Source organism: Pieris rapae, chromosome 14, assembly GCF_905147795.1.
Source record: "Pieris rapae chromosome 14, ilPieRapa1.1, whole genome shotgun sequence".
Classification (NCBI taxonomy): domain Eukaryota; kingdom Metazoa; phylum Arthropoda; class Insecta; order Lepidoptera; family Pieridae; genus Pieris; species Pieris rapae.
This window is the reverse complement of record NC_059522.1, coordinates 9,881,706-9,899,595: the sequence shown is the minus strand read 5'-3', so window position 1 is coordinate 9,899,595 and position 17,890 is coordinate 9,881,706. Positions and strand designations below refer to the sequence as shown.

The following is a 17,890-nucleotide window of genomic DNA, read 5'->3' as shown; positions in this document are numbered from 1 at the left end:
TAGAAAATTGAAGAACAATGTAATTTACGCTACGATAATGATAGGAAAATTCAAAGGTGAGGAAGTTCTTATTCCGAGGATCCCGATGATCCCAACCGATATGCCGTTTGAATTTAAAAGACTTCAATTTCCGATACGTCTTGCATTTGCCATGACCATCAACAAATCACAAGGCCAATCCTTAAAAGTTTGTGGTTTAAATCTAGAACATTCATGTTTTTCCCATGGTCAATTATACGTGGCATGTTCACGGGTCGGAAGACCATCAGCGTTGTTTGTTTTTGCGCCTGATAATAAAACAAAAAATGAAAAAATGTGTATCACAAGGTACTTAAGTGAAGAGCAACCTATGTACTAAAATACAGAAATAATAATGAATGATTAATGTAGGTATTTAATTTTTTTGTATTTTTTCCAATAAAAAAACCCAAACTGCTTATTTATTGCCATTAAGGCGGAACAAAGTTCGCCAGGTCAGCTAGTAATAAGTAAAAGAAGTTAAATATTTTTACAGATTCAAAGTAGTATATCATAAAAAAGACATTCCTGAATTAAAAATCTATATTAACTATATATAATGATCTTTTTATACATTGACTTATTCTAATCCTGAAAAGAACTTGGAAAGGAAGTCCTTTGGTTTTGGTTCCTCAGTTGGTTTGAAGTAGGTCATTATATGACCCTTTTGTTTCCAAATATGAATAACTTCTTTTAATTCCATTTGACCCTGAAAGTCAGTCATAGCTGTATAGCATATATGGTTTGATAATGTGAAAATAACAAGGATGCATTTATTTATAGTTTAATTTATAGTGTATGGGAGCAATGTTGTACTATTAATAGATAAGTTGTTTATGTACTCTAATTTTGTAAATCAATATTAAGATGTTTAATAAACGGCTATTCATCTAATAATTACCTTAATTACAAGCAAATCAATAACTCTGATATCATTCACAGCTTTGTTCTTATGAAAATATTCCTTTAGCTTAGCACGGCACTGCTGCTCAGATTTTGGTATGTCGTAGTCTTTGACTGTAAAGGGTAAATGTTATATTATTAAACTACCACAATGTTTTGTTAAATGATTCTTGATGACATAATCAGGGTACAAACCTATGTATGGTATTTGACGATACCAAGCTTTATAAAGACTCATTACTCTTGATCTAGCTTCTGATGAGTCTAGGGAAAGAACTGGCCTTACTGTTTTAGTGCCAACTTGTATGGCTTTCCTAGCAGCCATTTCGTAAATTGTAGTCAAATGTATTGTACGAAATATTATACTTAACTCGTTTCTTACATTGCGAACTGCACTTATCGATTTTGGTTTTTTCAAATGTCAAGTGTCAAAAGATGATAATCAAAGTCACTTTCGAAGTAGACTAAACAAATGAATAGATGTAGACTATATAAATTCCAGATGGAGTTAACATAACAGCACAAATATTTAAACAAAGTAATTAATTTTTTCGCCAATATCAAATCGGATAGAATGTAATATAGCAAACACCAAAGTTGCTGCTGGAAAATTTAACGGCTTTCTTTATAAATATTTCTCGTCGTTAATAGATATAATAGTGTACCCTATGGAGAAATAAAACGAAATAGGTACGACTATTTTACTACTTTTTTAACACTTATCTTATAAGTACATTACAAAATTGACAATGTGTTATACATATAAAAGAACAAGTATGTTGTAGACAAACTAAACAAATTAATTTCATTTCAACATAAGAAAACAGGAGTAGATAGATAATTTCTTTGTTAGTTCCCCAAGGGACAGGTTTTGGCCCCATGTTTAGGCGTTAGTTCTGAACTGTATGGGTTAATTAAAAATGTGTCTTTCATCCTTCCAGGCATGTACGTGAAAAAAATGTCCCTAAAATAAAATCATAATTTAGAACGTTATATGACAGTAGAAGATATATATATATCATAGCTTACCAATTAAATACCAACAGAATCTAGAAGTTTTAAAACACAAATATTTTTAGATTTAAAAAACACGGAAAACTCACAAAAAAGCTTTGCTAGGATAGACATCATATTTAGTGGTTGTCCACCAGAGCCTTGTCTGCGTAAGTTGTTGCAGTCTATTTCTTGTTACGAAATTATCCAACAGTATTTCAAACTGAAAAAATAAATACATAGTATAAAAAAACTACTACTGGCAATGTTTCTAGAATTAAAAAAAACATTCGTTTCGAAGTGTTACAATATCTACCTTTTTATTTGACTTGGCCATATCTTTTTAGTAAGACCCTGTCGGGAGTGTGACAAAATTTTACTTTAGTAAAACCTACACAATTCCGATTAACCCTTAACTACTTGCAGTTGATCCTTAATCGCGCCTTTAAAGTAAAATAATATAATAGTTAATTACCAGTTTTTGTATTAGATACCGATGTGACCAATTCATATGTTCCAATTGTTTCAATGTGAATGGTATTCTGTAGGCTATAGCTCTGAAATCGATATGTTTCAGATCCAGCCATCGTCTTTGCGATTGAAGGATTAATTTCTCTGAAATAAGTTTCTTGTTGAAGTTGGATATAACGTTAAGTCTATTCCGGTAAACAGTTACAAACTACTGATCTAAATTCTTAATTTCATCATATTGCCAATACAACATGCTCTCAATTTCTAACGAAATGTTTAAAAATCTTAGGAATATATTTTATTTATTCGCCTATATCAAGTGATAAACACAGTGATAACTCGGCGTTTACAAAATAATGTAATTAATTTGCATATATAAGTTAATTTAAATATGAAGTATTCGCATAAACCAAAGACAATGAACGTACTATGCTCGGCAGGTGTCATTTTTCCTTTAATCCTCTTGCGGACCCACTCTAACAGGTTATTCAGAAGGTTCGCCTTTGGCAGATGAGGAATTAAGAGTGGCGTGTCAGACAATTCTGCTAAAAACGCCTGGGGAAAAAAATGTTCAGGTGTCATCTAAGTTGTCGCGGGATTTATGTTGTGGTTTGAGGTTTGGTTTCTTATAACGAACGATTGTTTCAGACTATATTGACCTAACTACGTTCGCCAAACCAGCCATAGCTGAGCTGTTTAAGCTCTACAGGCCAACAGGAAGTTTCCATTAGAAAAAATAAAACTTAAGAAAACTAGTTTTCTAGTTGATAATAAATAAAGAGATCGTACGAGAATAAATAACAGAAAGTTAGAAGAAGAAGAATGAAAAGTACCTCCAATAAATCTTGCAGCCTTAAACTAGACGGTAGTAGAGTCGGCATTGAGGGCTCCCGCTGAAATCGATTTAAAATTTTATGGTTTGAAGTGCTGCTGAAGAGTGTTAAGAGCGCGCAGAATTTACGACTTGAGATTTTTTAAAGAGTAATCTAACTGATTCTAACAATTATTTCGTAATAATGTCGTAATGTGTATAAGAACGAGAATTTGTGTGTAAATTGCAGAAAGTCTGCTTACGTAATACTTCAGACAAAATCCTGTATGAATGAATGCAACGTGTAGCATAAATGATTTTTTAATACAGTTGCTCAAAAAGTGGCATATTGCAGGGAGGTATAGCGTTCGGAAAGTGGGCTATTACACACTCGTGCTTTTTTCTTTGCCATTCCCGCACTCGTGCGTTTTCTTTGCCAACTGTCAAAACAATGTGTATTAAAAAGAAAAAACCAACCACGAAGGTTTTATTAAAAAGATTCATAGAAGTTTTTATGATATATGATTTCTAAATATTATAATAATTGGATTCAATAAGGTCGATTAGGTTTCTTTTCATTTCATATCAATTAAAAAAATATTAAAAAGAATTTTATAATATATGCAAATACGTATTTTTAAAAAGTTTACTAATAATTGGATTCAATAAGTTAGGTTAGGTTTATTATATTTCATATCAATAAAAAAAATATTAAAAAGAAAAAACTAACCATGAAGTTTTTACTAAAAAAATCACAGAAGTTTTTATGATCCATGCAAATATTTTAAAAAGAAGTTATAGCTATTTGTTTAAATATCAGATTTAATGATTGGACTCAATGAGTTAGATTTGGTTTTCTTTCAATAAAAATAGTCTACTGAAGAATTGGCTGTATGGGCCAAGTTCCCTTTGCCTACCCAGAATGGGTGAAGAAAAGAAAAAACAAGCTTTGCTCATATTCTTTGCGGTTGGCGCCATTTTCCAAAAATGTTCTTTCGAGTTGAGTTATTTGTTGCACAAAATGAGTAATTTCGACGATATTTTATTTGAATGAATACCACCCGAACGCAGTATAATTGCATAAAATGCTTCGGAGAACAATTTACCGGAAACATATAAGTCGCTACATATCTACGTGCAACGAATTTATTCCGTAGAGAGAATAGAAAAAAAGCAAATAGTTTAATTAAATTGCTTTGTTTTTTCGCAACTGTATTAAAAATAGTCGTTCAGTACACGTGCGGTACCGTCATTGCAACTTGTCCCGACTGTCAACCCTCACCTTCGGCTGCGCCTCGGCTCGGGTAGACATTCGTCGGAACTCGTTGCAATGACAGGCTTTCCGCACTTGTAATGAAATATACTATTTAAATATGTACCTACTTACAAATGTATATTGTAATATAATGGATAAATATTCTATCACACAACTTCTACTACAACTTTTCGAGTTATGTATATCTTTTTAAAATAAAAATAAAAAGTCTTTTTTGGGTCTAAGGCCAGTTTGCTCACGATGTTTTCCTTCACCGTTCGAGTGAATGTGAAATGCGCACATAGAAAGAAAGTCCATTGGTGCATAGCCGGGGATCGAACCTACGACCTCAGGGATGAGAGTTGCACGCTGAAGCCACTAGGCCAAAACTGCGTCCTTTTACATATATTACAGTAAAAAAACCAAGTGTAAATCATACCGAAGGCTCCGTAGACATAAGAGCGTCTTTCACAGTATCCCGAATGAAGTCCTCCAATGAATCCATTTGAAATATTTTCGCAGAATCAAACCAGTGTTTTCCGTGCCTCGTTGGTGGATAGAAATACTTATCTTTGACTTTGCCCTCATTATTGTAGTCATATAGATGACCACATCGACATTTCGATTTCTGTAAATAGTCCATAACAGTCTCTTCCCTGTGAATTTTAAAATTATGTGCATTAATTGTAGATGGTCTTGATACACAAACATATTTCGCTTTAATATTAAGACTCTTTTATTAATTACATAACTTCGCCTGGAGTTGTAAAGGTTAACACATGGATGTACGTATATTATAAAAAAAATGAAAATATATTTATTATTTAGAACCAATTAATTTTAACCAAATAAATCCTGTGCCACGGTTCCCAGCTCTTCTATAATAAACTTAATATTAAATGACATTTTTTTAATAACAAGATCAATAGTTATTAACATGTTTCACGTATTTACCTTAAGCATACAAAATATAGATAAAAACAACGTCAGCGAAGTACAAGAATTATAAAATCACTACCTATAATAATAATATGTATGCGATATAAAGTTGACGACAGAAAAAAGTACTAGTACGAGATCCCGCTGCAGGATTGGTGCGTTCATCGAGTTTTTGTTTAAAACCAAATTTTTATGTTTATTTATAATTAGGAGAATATATATTTACTAGGTTGCCTATTAAAATTTGGCCGCCATTGTTTTTAATTAAATTATTTTAAATTGATTTTTGGTAAAAAATTACGGTCATTTAATATTTTAAATAAAATAACGTCTACATCACGGTAATTAATATGAAGATTCTAAAAAATCACGGTTGCCGTTGCGTACATGGCCGCACCTCTTTGCAGCCAAGTGTAAACAGGTACGATTTTGATATATTTATACGTTTATAACGGTTATCTATTAATTATATGTCAAATTGAAGCTATTTTTTTTCTATGAATTTTCATATAAGGTTGCCTAATTAAATCTGTGGTTTAAATCTGTGGTTTAAATGGTTTAAATGGCTTAAAAGCGTCGCACAGTCGGCAACCGCTGTCCTTGTCTGACAAATGACGTTACGCGCTAACTCTCTTTCACTCTACCTGAAATATTTATCATCTTTAACCGCCAGCAACCCTTATTTGCGGCCAGATTTAATTAGGCAACCTTATATGAAAATTCATAGAAAAAAATTAGCTTCAATTTGACATATAATTAATAGATAACCGTTATAAACGTATAAATATATCAAAATCATACCTGTTTACACTTGGCTGCAAAGAGGTGCGGCCATGTGCGCAACGGCAACCGTGATTTTTTAGAATCTTCACATTAATTAACGTGATGTAGATGTTATTTTATTTAAAATATTAAATGAACGTAATTTTTTACCAAAAATCAATTCAAAATAATTTAATTAAAAATAATGGCGGCCAAATTTTGACAGGCAACCTAGTAAATATATATTCTCCTAATTATAAATAAACATAAAAATTTGATTTTAAACAAAAACTCGATGAACGCACCAATCCTGCAGCGGGATCTTAGACCATACCATTTTTCAGTACAATCACATGTCCCGTCACATTTTGCAACAACTGTACGTGGAAATTTCCAGTATCCGACAATAGTAGTGATTTGTTCACAGCCCACACTCACAAGACCAGCATTTATTGGCACGTAACCAGTTGGTAATAAGGACACACCTAAAATTCAATATAATATTAGGGTCAGAATATGCCAGACAGGCTCAATTAGATTTAGATCAAGACTTCGAGCTGGCCAATATTAACGATCCGTCCCACCTTCTGGCATATACATCACCAGGCGAGCATTTATTACCGACCACTTATCATTGTTTGGCCGTATACATCGGCTTTAAAGAATTCATCAAAAATTAGTAGAAACATTGCCAGAATTCATTTCGTGTGTTTATTTACACGATTGTAAGTATACAGACAATTAAATTAATTAAAACCGATTTCAGGACGTAAATTTCCTTAGGTACCCGCTTTTTTTTTAAAGAGTTTAGTAAGATGGCGATTGTATTCTGTTACGGGTTGGGACAAATTATAAATATAAGTATTTACAGAGATTATTATTTATTTTTTTAACTTTAATGGACTAAACTAGTGGGGTGAGATGAGATTGGGATAAGAGTCGCGCACGGTACGACGTCTGAATGCAAACTAACTTCTCTAATCAACCATTCAGCGTGAGGCTATCGCGTGTCTGCTTTCGCGGTATCCCTTGCCACCCCGACGACGCGTTCATCTCCGGAAATATCTAGCCCATGTACCACGTCCCAAATATATAGGTATAATCTAACGATATTACATACATTTATTGTATATGGGATATTGGGAAACAAAATAATCAAAACTTGTCCAGCCGATATTTTTTTGTAGTATGAAATCCAAGGATAAAGACGTAAGGGGAGATAAATAAACCCATTTGACAAATAATATACACTATTAAACCACTAATTTTGAAAGAGAATATGAAATTACCATTTATTAAATAATTAGGTTTTCCGCCACTAAATGCCACCCCACAGATGTTATATTGAACGTTCTTGTAGGGCGCTTTATACTTTGGCTTTGGTTTATTCTTCAGCTCTTTCAATTTGTTGGCCATTGCCGCCATTTTCGGATTTTTGTTACCTGTTAAAAAATATATTTTGAAACTAATAGCTAGGTCTTGATATAAAACTTTAATTAGGCATATTTATAGAAATGTTTGTTTTGATTTTAATTGTAAGAGATTTGGTAGTTCAAGCGAATTTCAAAACTGTATCGTACATAAATTTTGCATAATTTAGATCAGGAAATCATAAATATTATATTCTTGCGGGAACTTTGGGCGATAGAACTTACGTAAAGTACTCGGCGGCTCCCAAAATTTGTAATTACAAACTCTTTCTTCTTCCTTCTGTTCTTTATTACGCTCTTTTCGTTTTTCGAGCTGTAAAATAAAATAAAAATATTTAATAGAAATCGTATAACAATCAATTTTATGTCTTAACTATATACGTTCTATAAGGATTTTATTTCAAAATTATAAAAAAAAATTAAACGGAACCACTTACGAAGGAATGATCCTTGCATAATTTTTCATAACTCTGAAAATACAAGGCTTTTTATAAGTCTTACATATAAATTGATCTTTTTATATATTAGAAACTGAACATTATATAACTCAAGATTTAAAGATTTATAGTCAAAATCTTTATTCGAAGAGGAATGTAATAAACACACCATAAAAAATAATCAATATGAAATATCTAGTTCTAGTGATGCACGGCATTATAGATATTAATAATTATAACAATGTGTTATGTATTTTATAATTAGCCACAGCAAATAAACGGTAATCAAGTAAAATTCAGATATAAGTAGCCTCAGCTATAACTTCCGCACGTAAGATAACCCCGATCTGAGATGTTTGTATTTTCAGCGGCTGGGTACATAGAGACTGGTATAACATCCCGCTTATCCGACAGCACACTCGATAGTCTATACTTCTTAATAAGTTACTTTCAAAAACACTTCTAAATATCTAGGATAGGTAGATAGAAATTATCTCTAAGGTTTCATCGTGTTTTATTTGTTCGAATAAACAGTTCCTTCGAAAACAAGATCTTGAAAGTACCGAAATTGCGCAAGATTATAATTCTGAATCCCATGCGATTTCGAACTAACGGTCTCGAAATTGCATTCCCTAGTCAAGCGACTTATAATTTCAGCGATTTTATTTATTATAGATTAAACTATGGATCACAGTTAAAAAAAACTCCATTACGTCAACACTTCGAAGTTTGAATTTAAATCCCAGAGGCAAGGGTTTATCATTGTCTGTGTATTTCTTTGTATGATTACTGTAACATGGTACGTATAATTTTTGCAAATACTCTCCATATCTTACATTCGGCTGCCAGTTTTTCTTTTGCTCTGAAATGTGTAGTTTTTAATATATTTACAACTATTTCACGAAACAGTCTATACTCTCGATTTACTCGACTTAGCACGGATACTAAAATTAGGGCAATGCTATTTATAGTTTTTTGCCCTATAAGGAATTCGTGCGTGCCGGCAATGATTCTTGTTTCACCGGAATCGAACTAAGTACCTTCGGGTTAAAAGCGATCAGCGTTAATTATTAAATCATGAAAACATTGTATTAAAAGAATAATAAAAAATTGATACTGTGTGTACTGACTTTGTTCTGGCACTTTTGTCGGCACTCTTTCACAAGCTGTTAATTTTTCCAACCTATCTATACATTCCTCTAGATCGATGAACACCAAACTCGACATTAATATCATTGCATTCATATCATACTCTGAAACAAGTGCATCAGATAATATAAAACAGGTTCTTCTCGGTATACTTATTATACAAAAATGCATAGTAGTCACCTGTAGGTCAAACAAATTCTCAGTTTTGTAATTTAATTACTTATATTTTCATATATAAAATAAAATAAATTCGTTAAAGGCATTTAGGTTTACTCACTAGGCCGTAGCTGACTTGGTGGTTTTTTATAGTATTCAGTATATAGATTCCATATAAAAACACCAGGATCTTCTACAGATGTATTCATAGCTTTCATGAGTATTGGTTTCGGAATTTTCAGGGTAATACCAAGGTCTGATAGCGACTTTCGCACTCTTCTTGGTATATCCTCTAGTAAATCCTGGTGTATATTGGTCTTTAAGTCGTGAAGAACTTCCCTTTGTGGACTAGATAACTCACAGTACCACGGTGGCCCAACTTCTGTGACTAACCGTGTATACTTACGTTTTGCTAGAAGACAATTATAGAAATAAACGTTTTATTTAAACTTCCAAAATTTATCAGGAATATATAATCGTTTTTGTTTGTCGGTTGTATAATCTAGCGTTCCTTGGTTCAAGACCTTATAAAAAATAATTACTCAAGAAGAAAGTTGTCACCTTACTTATTTCAAGAAACGAAACACACACAGGCTGTGTAGGTCTAAAGACGCATAGTATAAAGTATTCACTCTTTAAATAATAAGGTTTGTACCTAATATAATTATTTTTGAATACCTTCACAGTAAAAATAGTATCTCAAATCCTTTAAAAACCGTAGCCACTCGCCAACTTTTTCGTTGTAAGGTTTTTTATCTACATTTTCTCGCATTTCCCTCTCTAAGTAAACCCATACAGGTTCTTTTTTATCGTAGATTTTCTAAAATAATTTTATATTTAAAAAAATATTATCATACAGATATTTTTATTCTGTTGTTATTATCAACATTCTAGTACTATATATATATTATTTGTGATTAAATAAATGATAAAAAAACTGGGTCCAATGTATATTACCTTTTTTTTCAAAAATTGTGGCACAGTGGGCATTTTGTACTTTCCCATTGTTGTGTTAAGATATAATTATATTAATAAAGGTTAACTAAAATTTTTATGAATAAACAACTAGAATTTAGATACTAAAATAAACAAAAAATTTGCAGCTAGCTTTTCATGCTAGCACTTCTCACGAAAAGTTACCAAAAATAATTTATTGTCCATTAAAAAAAAAACATTTCAGCCAATTATTTTAGAAAATTCATTGTCACAGACTAAACCATACTGTATTTCTTTAATTAAAACAGTATCTTATAATTGGTTTAAAATAATCATTACAATCACTCATTGGACACACACACCAGCTTTTTGTACAATTATTATTAATTATATAATATTTTCTGATTTATCTATGGGCATTAAAATAAGCCTTCATCTAATTGCACACACCTATAACAGGCAAACCCAGCTTGCTCTATGCTTAATATGTAACAACTATTACTATTTAGGTATAGCACCTTACAAAACATACAGTTATGTAATGTATTGAACTCTATATTATTACATAGCATAATTTAAGACAGCAATATAAATAAAACAAAAAAATAGGGAATCATATTTACTATATTTTTTTGGTTTTTTCTAATATATCTTTGTAAGGTGGATTTATTGGGCTTTGAACTGGCTCTCTATACTCATAGGTGTTTTGTCCATCTAGATTGAGAGGGTATGATGTGTCAGAATCATAAGCATTTATGTCCCCACAGGAATTAAAAGGAACTATAAACCTGTTAATGCCTGTGAATTGATTAAAATCACAATATTTATGATCTAATAAAGGGTTAACCATTGTAGGTTCATAACCAGGTGGTGGTTTGTAATTTTGACAAACGACAAAGGCTTCAATACTTGAATTTCTTGAACTCCGAGGCTTTGTTACAGTGACTAACTCAAAGAATTGCTTTAATTGGGAATATAACAGTGTAACATCTTTTCCTCTAAATATTTTTGCTACAAAAATTCCACCAGTTTTAAGCACATGTGTTGTTATATTGAGAGCAGCTAGTAAAAGTTGTGATTGTACATATTCATCTATATCATGTAATCCAGTTACATCAGGAGCACCGTCACATACTACTAAATCTGCTTTATGTCCTTGAAACTCTTGAATGATTTCATTTGCTGTAGATACCTTAGTAATGTCACCTTGGATTTGTTTAACTCCAGGAAGTGCTGCCATAGCTTGCAAATCAACAGCTACAATCTTTACGTCATCTGGATTTTCTGTATTCTTCCTTAAATGTTTACTTAGAACTTGACTCCAGCTGCCAGGCGCGGCACACAAATCAACCGCCCGAAGTACACCATCAAAAATTTTATATTCTTCATTTATTTGCAGTAATTTAAATGCACTTCTTGCCCTCCAACCTTCCTCTTTAGCTAACCTATAGTAAATATCTCGTTTGTCTTTTGAAGTTTTTCCCATTTTAATCGAAACTAAAAATCAAATAAGGTTACCCTCTTTTAGATGATATACAAAAGGTTATTTAGAAACGAATAAAAAATAAACTTGTTTTATGTTTTTAAAATATATTGAAATGGTAATCCGTAATAATATTGTCAGTCTAGATTGCTGCGCAGACTACTGACTAACGCTGGCTCCACAGCTTACACGTTTAAATTAACTAAACAAAGGTTCTCTGTAGTGCAGAGTGCAGACTGCAGTAGGCACAAAACGTTGCTGTATTACGTAGAAAAACGTTCACGGTTCACGTTCTTCGGTCTCCTGAGTTCGAACTTCGCACTTCGCATTTCGTAACGCATACCCAGTACCCACGTCCCACTAGTTACTACTCAGTACTCACTCACAGAGATCGTTTGCGCTCATTAGTCATTTGTGAATTGTGATTATAATTCAAATTAACGCAGTAAACATACAACAAATACGTAGAATAAATGAATATAATTTTACTAGTCTAACTTGTCAAATTTAGAACTTTAAAATGGAACTGAGTACAGGAACGAAAAACTTTCTTATATTTATTCAAGAAGATTGGAAGTTGTTGCTATGCCTTACTGTGATATTTATTTTATACTTTCATTACACAAGTACATTTGATTACTTTGAAAAAAAAGGAATAAAATTTATGAAGCCAGTCATTTTCCTGGGAAATTTGGGGCCGAGAGTATTTGGAAGAAAAGCATTTCATGAATTGCAAATAGAAATTTATAAGTATTTTAAAGGAAACCCCTTTGGTGGTAAGTGCCTTTTTTCTACATAATTATCTTTGCTTTTAATATTGTTATAATATACATTTATATTTTCACATTAATCATTGAAATATCATAACTTTCAGGAGTCTTTGAGGGCCGTAGACCAGTATTATACATATTTGACCCAGACCTTATTAAGTCAGTGATGATTAGAGATTTTGATCATTTTACTGATAGAAACACATTAGGAAGTAGGGAGCCAAAATATATAAGTAGGAGTGTTCTTAACCTTAAGGTAATTAATTTATGAAATTCACAATAATATATTATTCATATTGACACAAAGAAAATATATGATTTCAAAGTTCTTTTATCCATACCTCCAAGATGTAAAGGATTTCAGTCACTAAAATTTAAAATCAAGATTGATATGTTTTAGGGTGCAGAATGGAAAGCTGTTAGAAGTATTATGACACCAACTTTTAGCTCAGCTCGTCTCAAAAATATTCTTCCTTTGATTCATTCATGTGCAGATCAAATGGTTGACTTTTTGAAACTATATGGTAAATTATTTACTATTCTGTGATATTTTTGATTTAAATCTTAGAACATCTTTATTTTAATAGAGTGTAAAATATAAATTTCAAATCAGGAACAAAGTTAAAAAGAAGTACATTGTGAATTAATAACCATACTACTGCTATTTTCAGAGAACAAAGATGTAGATATGAAGGATTGTATGGGTCATTTTACATTGGAAGTTATAAGCGTCACTGCATTTGGTATAAAGAGTGATGCTTTGACTAAGGAAAATGCTGAATTTGTTAAGGTATTGACTAATATGAATTCAAACTTAGTTATATTATTATACACAGAGACTTAATACATATTATAATGAAGATGTTTATTAATGTAGAAATAGAAATACAACCCATATATGAAATATTTGTTTGTTTGATGTTACAGTTTTATGCATATGTGAAAATTAAATATAATGTCAATAACAGGAAGGAAATTTCAAAATAATGACATCTATATATATATAGCTGTAACTTTAAATTTCCTTCCTGCAATTGAAAGTATATTTAATTAATCAATGATATAATATGTATATCCTTATGTAAATATATATAGCGGTAACTTAAAATTTCCTTCCTGTAATTTAAATTATATTTAATTTTCACATATGGATGAAAATTTAATGTCAGACAAAACAGTCAAAGTACCACTGCCAATTCACCTGTTCACCTGGGAGAGTTGTGCAAACAGAGAGTGTACTTGTGTATGAGTTTCTCTTGTAAGGTTCTTCTTCAAAAACAAAATTGTAAAAGTTTTTCCATATCTTGAGCCCTGAAGTGTTCACTTGAATAAACTATATACTTAACCAATCGAGTCATAGAGCAGTCAAGAGAACTATTAGTTGTTCGTAATTATCATTAAACCACTTTAATGATACTTTACAACACTTATAGTCATATGATAAATTTGATTAGAAAAGCCAGTAAACCTTATCTTATAGATAAATATATTAAAAGCCTCTAAAAGTTAAATATTTATTGACATGAGAGGAGATAAGAGGTACGAGGTATACAATTATAAATAAAACATAAGATTGTGCCATCTTGTATAACTTCACCTAAACCCTAATTCTTGGGAATGAATCAGTTTACACTTTGCACAAAGTGTATTTCCTGTAAATATACCTTTAAAGATTTATGCATTATATTATATTTATAAGCCGAGTTTAGTGCTTTCCAGGGAAGGAAACAGTTTTTAATTAAAGTTTATTTATGTTTTTCAGATAGCAGAAAAGTTTAACTATATGCCTCTTTATAAAAGATATTTCATTTTCTTTGTATTAATGTTTGTTCCTGGTTTATTCAAATATCTCAATATTTCTTTCTTAAATAGTAAAACAATGAGTAAACTAAATGAAATATTGCAAGTTACAAAGGCTGAACGTAGAGTCTCTTCAATAAAGTAGGTGTTTTATTTTATTTATTGTTTTCAGATTTTATGTTTTTATGTAATTTGGTAGTATGTTTTTTATAATATATACACATAAATAAGATTCTTAAATAGTTGGTAATGGTAAATATTAAATATGTAGAATCTCTTTTTGTCTCTAGAATGTCTTTAAAGCCCAAAGTTCCAGCTGTCTATTAATAATTTATCTCTATCCGTCAAGTGTTTAAAATTATGATAAATCCTATGTTTAAATCCCAGGGCCATACTACTGCCAATTCACCTGTTCACCTGGGAGAGTTGTGCAAACAGAGAGTGTACTTGTGTATGAGCAGGAATTTGTGCAATAATATTAATACTATATTTATTTGCACTTTACTGCACAAAATATAAAATGTATAAAAAAAATACACTGTGAAACCACAAAGGGAACTCTTCCTGGCAACCCTAACAAATACTTAAAATATATGAAAGATAAATATGATTAATCAAAACTTAAAAAGAATATAGACGACTTAATAAAAATTTGAATTAGCTGGCCAAATATCCTAAAATACAAATGATTACATTTTTGTTGTTTTAAATTATTACATTTTATAATATTATTTAATATCTAAGATCAAATTGTATATTTGTAGGCATAATGACTTCTTGCAATTAATGCTTGATGCAGCGCAAAAAGAGAAGGATCAGGCAAAGGATAAAGAGGAATTGCGTAAGTAGTTTTATTGGTAAACATGTTAATATTAAACGCTAAGCAATTGCAAGCCAGGAGTAGTATGGGCGGACGTACGGACGTAATTCTTTTGTTTGCGACTGTTCCATACAAAGCAATAATTTAAAAATCCTGATTTTGAAAGTTGCAATATTAATAATAATAAAGTTTCTTCTAAATATAGTAGCTTTTAATAGCTATAGGCGTATATTTTAGGTTCAAAGACATTTATTCTCATATTAGACATTAGTCACTTACATGAGAACACTTATATGCTAACGTTATAATTTGAAATAGAAAAGAAACTTGGATGTACTTTCATTTTCGTTGATTGGGATCACTCAATAGATGGTCTTTTAATCTTAATTTAATTATTGCTAGGCTGCCTGCACTTTTTACATATTTTAATATATGTTATACTAATATAACTTACTCTTCAAGTTTATAGTATAAGGGTAAGATTTAAAAATGAGACTTAAGGCGAACTATGTCCGTGTATGTCAATAAATATGTATTTATTGGTTTGAATTTTGAAATACGGGAGCCACACACGAGAGACTGTCGACCCTGAATTTTACCCTCAGACGGCATTTGTCAGAGATTAAAGAAGTCCGCCTATAAACTAGCCAGGAAATCTTTTTTCTTATCACACTAGTTTTGTTAGGGAAAATACACTATCTACCTGCACTTTTGTAAAAAATATTGAAAATATTATTCTTAATTTTGCTTATTTACTTTTGTGAATCAACTTTATAGTGGACTATATATACTATATAATTAAGTCTTTCTTAAATAAAATGTTTTTGAACCGATCTGTTTGATGTTAGTAGGTTTTTCCGTACATAGTTTTGTAGTGAATGGTTTTCACTACAAAAGTAGTCCATAAGGATTTTCAAACCTGAGTAACCTTGAAATTTCAGATTTAGACGATGGCACAATCGATGCCCAAATAATAATATTCCTTCTCGCTGGATTTGAAACGTCAAGTTCTTTGTTATCGTTCGCAATACACGTGCTAGCGATACGGCCAGACTTACAGGAGAAACTACGAAAACACGTCATGGAAGTAACGGAGGGAAAGGAAATTAATTATGACCTGCTAGCAGAACTTGACTATCTGGAAGCAATTCTCAATGGTGAGATTTTAAAATATTTAAATTAATTCATTAATTGCATTCAACTAAATTATAATCTTTTTAAAAAGAGCCCTGAGATATAAAAGTGAATAACTATTATTTATTAATTAATGTGGGTACTTTTCCAGAAACACTACGCATGTACCCTCCGGTTGCAAAAGTGGACAGAATTGTTACTAAACCTTACGTTTTACCGGGGTCATCAGCCAGCCTGGAGGTCGGTAAAATGGTGTCCATACCGATATACGCGATACATATGGACCCAGAAATTTATCCCGACCCACAAGAATTTAAACCAGAAAGGTTTTTGAAGGAAAAGGCCAGAAATTCACATCTGTTTTTACCATTTGGAGCCGGACCAAGAGTTTGTATAGGTGCGTATGCTACTATATGAATAGCCCTCAAATTTGTGTATCATTTCAATATACTTTGGCCTCATTCGACTGTTTCCTCGCGAAGTTCTCCTTCACCGTTCGGACAAATGTTGAATTCACACGTAAAAAGAAAGTCCATTGGTGCCAGAGATTGAAGCTTTGATCTCAGGGATGAGAATCCCACACTGCCATTGGGCCAACACTCCTTTTTTATGTCTTAATGCCACGAATTTATTCACAGGCCTTCGATTTGCAATGATGTCCGCAAAATTGGCTATGGTGTCACTGTTAAAGAATTTTAACTTCAAAATCTGTCCGAAAACTCAAAATCCTGTACAATTTGACAAACGTGCACTCTTGTTGAAAGCAAGCAAAGGATTATACGTTCGCGTTGAAAAGATTTAAACCCTACTCAAAAAGGGATTATAGTAGGTAAATACAGATTGGTCCCATTTGGAAGAATATAAATATAATTTGTTTATTATTTGTTGGTATATGGTCGGAATGGTTTTCTAGAACATTGTAGTACAATTTAGTTTTTTAGATTAGTTATTAAGTTGATTTGCTTTGCTTCTAAAATCGTTTAACGATGATTCTCGCATAAAGGTCTTATTCGTATAACAAAGAAAAGTAGCGAAACGAAAAATTTTACTAGGACTCTCATTTAAATCTCTTAGTACTTATAACGTTATTTCATAACAAGAATTAGTATAAAGCCTATAAGCCTAAGGGCCTGTTTCACAATGTATGGATAAAGTGTAAAATAGCTATGCAACACATAAATTATTCGAAAGATAAAAGTTCCAAATAAGATACTTCGAATTTCATGACGTATAGCGCTATCTGACAGTCGTGAAACGCAAAAATACTATTTATCATACCAATAAGTAACAAATAGCTTATTTGTAACTTATCCGGACATTGTGAAACAGGCCCTAAATATTATTATTTTACTCTCTGATTTGTTCCTTGAATAGCTGTGCTATGAATTAATTTACCAGCATTGCAGACTCTAAAGTGTTCTTACTAATTGTATAGTATTAGTTTGGCATGATGGTATAAACTACAAACAACTAATATGTATTAATAAATATAGTGTATTTTTAACTTAGTAACAAAGTACATTTAGTACAAACTGCATTTAATTGTATATTTATATTTTGATAGTTCAGAAACTATTACTTTTTAATTATAACAACTACTATATGCCATTTGTAAGTTGAATT

The 17,890-nt window shown here is 31.5% G+C and overlaps 4 protein-coding genes across 5 annotated transcripts; 1 reads left to right on the top strand and 3 right to left on the bottom strand.

The window, feature by feature from the left end:
* Positions 1–547: 547 nt before the first annotated feature.
* LOC110992379 (NADH dehydrogenase [ubiquinone] 1 alpha subcomplex subunit 6) lies at positions 548–1,346 on the bottom strand. The gene is made up of 3 exons (XM_022258171.2): positions 1,117–1,346; positions 920–1,035; positions 548–727 (listed from the first exon to the last, which is right to left on the bottom strand). Exons 1-3 carry the CDS (start codon positions 1,244–1,246, stop codon positions 599–601), a joined length of 375 nt encoding a protein of 124 aa, XP_022113863.2. The 5' UTR covers positions 1,247–1,346; the 3' UTR covers positions 548–598.
* A 297-nt stretch (positions 1,347–1,643) lies between these two features.
* Positions 1,644–10,473, bottom strand: LOC110992356. 2 transcript variants are annotated; one of them, XM_022258128.2, is made up of 15 exons: positions 10,282–10,473; positions 10,003–10,144; positions 9,446–9,736; positions 9,150–9,272; positions 8,733–8,881; positions 8,020–8,052; positions 7,808–7,895; positions 7,442–7,594; positions 6,487–6,637; positions 4,891–5,107; positions 3,219–3,278; positions 2,814–2,940; positions 2,390–2,529; positions 2,025–2,137; positions 1,644–1,885 (listed from the first exon to the last, which is right to left on the bottom strand). In XM_022258128.2, exons 1-15 carry the CDS (start codon positions 10,327–10,329, stop codon positions 1,771–1,773), a joined length of 1,950 nt encoding a protein of 649 aa, XP_022113820.2. In that variant the 5' UTR covers positions 10,330–10,473; the 3' UTR covers positions 1,644–1,770. The 2 variants fall into 2 exon arrangements, with proteins under 2 accessions (XP_022113820.2, XP_022113822.2); XM_022258130.2 differs by lacking the exon at positions 8,020–8,052.
* A 393-nt stretch (positions 10,474–10,866) lies between these two features.
* On the bottom strand, positions 10,867–11,940 carry LOC110992352 (putative tRNA (cytidine(32)/guanosine(34)-2'-O)-methyltransferase). Its single transcript, XM_022258124.2, has one exon. The coding sequence runs from the start codon at positions 11,744–11,746 to the stop codon at positions 10,883–10,885; it is 864 nt and encodes a 287-aa protein (XP_022113816.1). The 5' UTR covers positions 11,747–11,940; the 3' UTR covers positions 10,867–10,882.
* A 124-nt stretch (positions 11,941–12,064) lies between these two features.
* On the top strand, positions 12,065–17,073 carry LOC110992351 (cytochrome P450 9e2). Its single transcript, XM_022258123.2, has 9 exons — positions 12,065–12,519; positions 12,618–12,769; positions 12,914–13,037; positions 13,185–13,303; positions 14,276–14,454; positions 15,078–15,154; positions 16,075–16,290; positions 16,419–16,664; positions 16,906–17,073. The coding sequence occupies exons 1-9, from the start codon at positions 12,264–12,266 to the stop codon at positions 17,067–17,069; spliced, it is 1,533 nt and encodes a 510-aa protein (XP_022113815.2). The 5' UTR covers positions 12,065–12,263; the 3' UTR covers positions 17,070–17,073.
* Positions 17,074–17,890: the final 817 nt, after the last annotated feature.

Coding starts and splice junctions, on each gene's coding strand:
- LOC110992379 (XM_022258171.2), bottom strand. CDS start 1,246: ATGGCTGCTAGGAAAGCCATACAAGTTGGCACTAAAACAGTAAGGCCA. Junction 1,036..1,116: donor TCGTCAAATACCATACATAG/GTTTGTACCCTG, acceptor TACCCTTTACAG/TCAAAGACTACGACATACCA. Junction 728..919: donor TTGATTTGCTTGTAATTAAG/GTAATTATTAGA, acceptor ACTGACTTTCAG/GGTCAAATGGAATTAAAAGA.
- LOC110992351 (XM_022258123.2), top strand. CDS start 12,264: ATGGAACTGAGTACAGGAACGAAAAACTTTCTTATATTTATTCAAGAA. Junction 13,038..13,184: donor TGACTTTTTGAAACTATATG/GTAAATTATTTA, acceptor TGCTATTTTCAG/AGAACAAAGATGTAGATATG. Junction 13,304..14,275: donor AAAATGCTGAATTTGTTAAG/GTATTGACTAAT, acceptor TATGTTTTTCAG/ATAGCAGAAAAGTTTAACTA.
- LOC110992356 (XM_022258128.2), bottom strand. CDS start 10,329: ATGGGAAAGTACAAAATGCCCACTGTGCCACAATTTTTGAAAAAAAAG. Junction 8,882..9,149: donor GACAAAAGTGCCAGAACAAA/GTCAGTACACAC, acceptor TACACATTTCAG/AGCAAAAGAAAAACTGGCAG. Junction 3,279..4,890: donor TTATGTCTACGGAGCCTTCG/GTATGATTTACA, acceptor AATCGATTTCAG/CGGGAGCCCTCAATGCCGAC.
- LOC110992352 (XM_022258124.2), bottom strand. CDS start 11,746: ATGGGAAAAACTTCAAAAGACAAACGAGATATTTACTATAGGTTAGCT.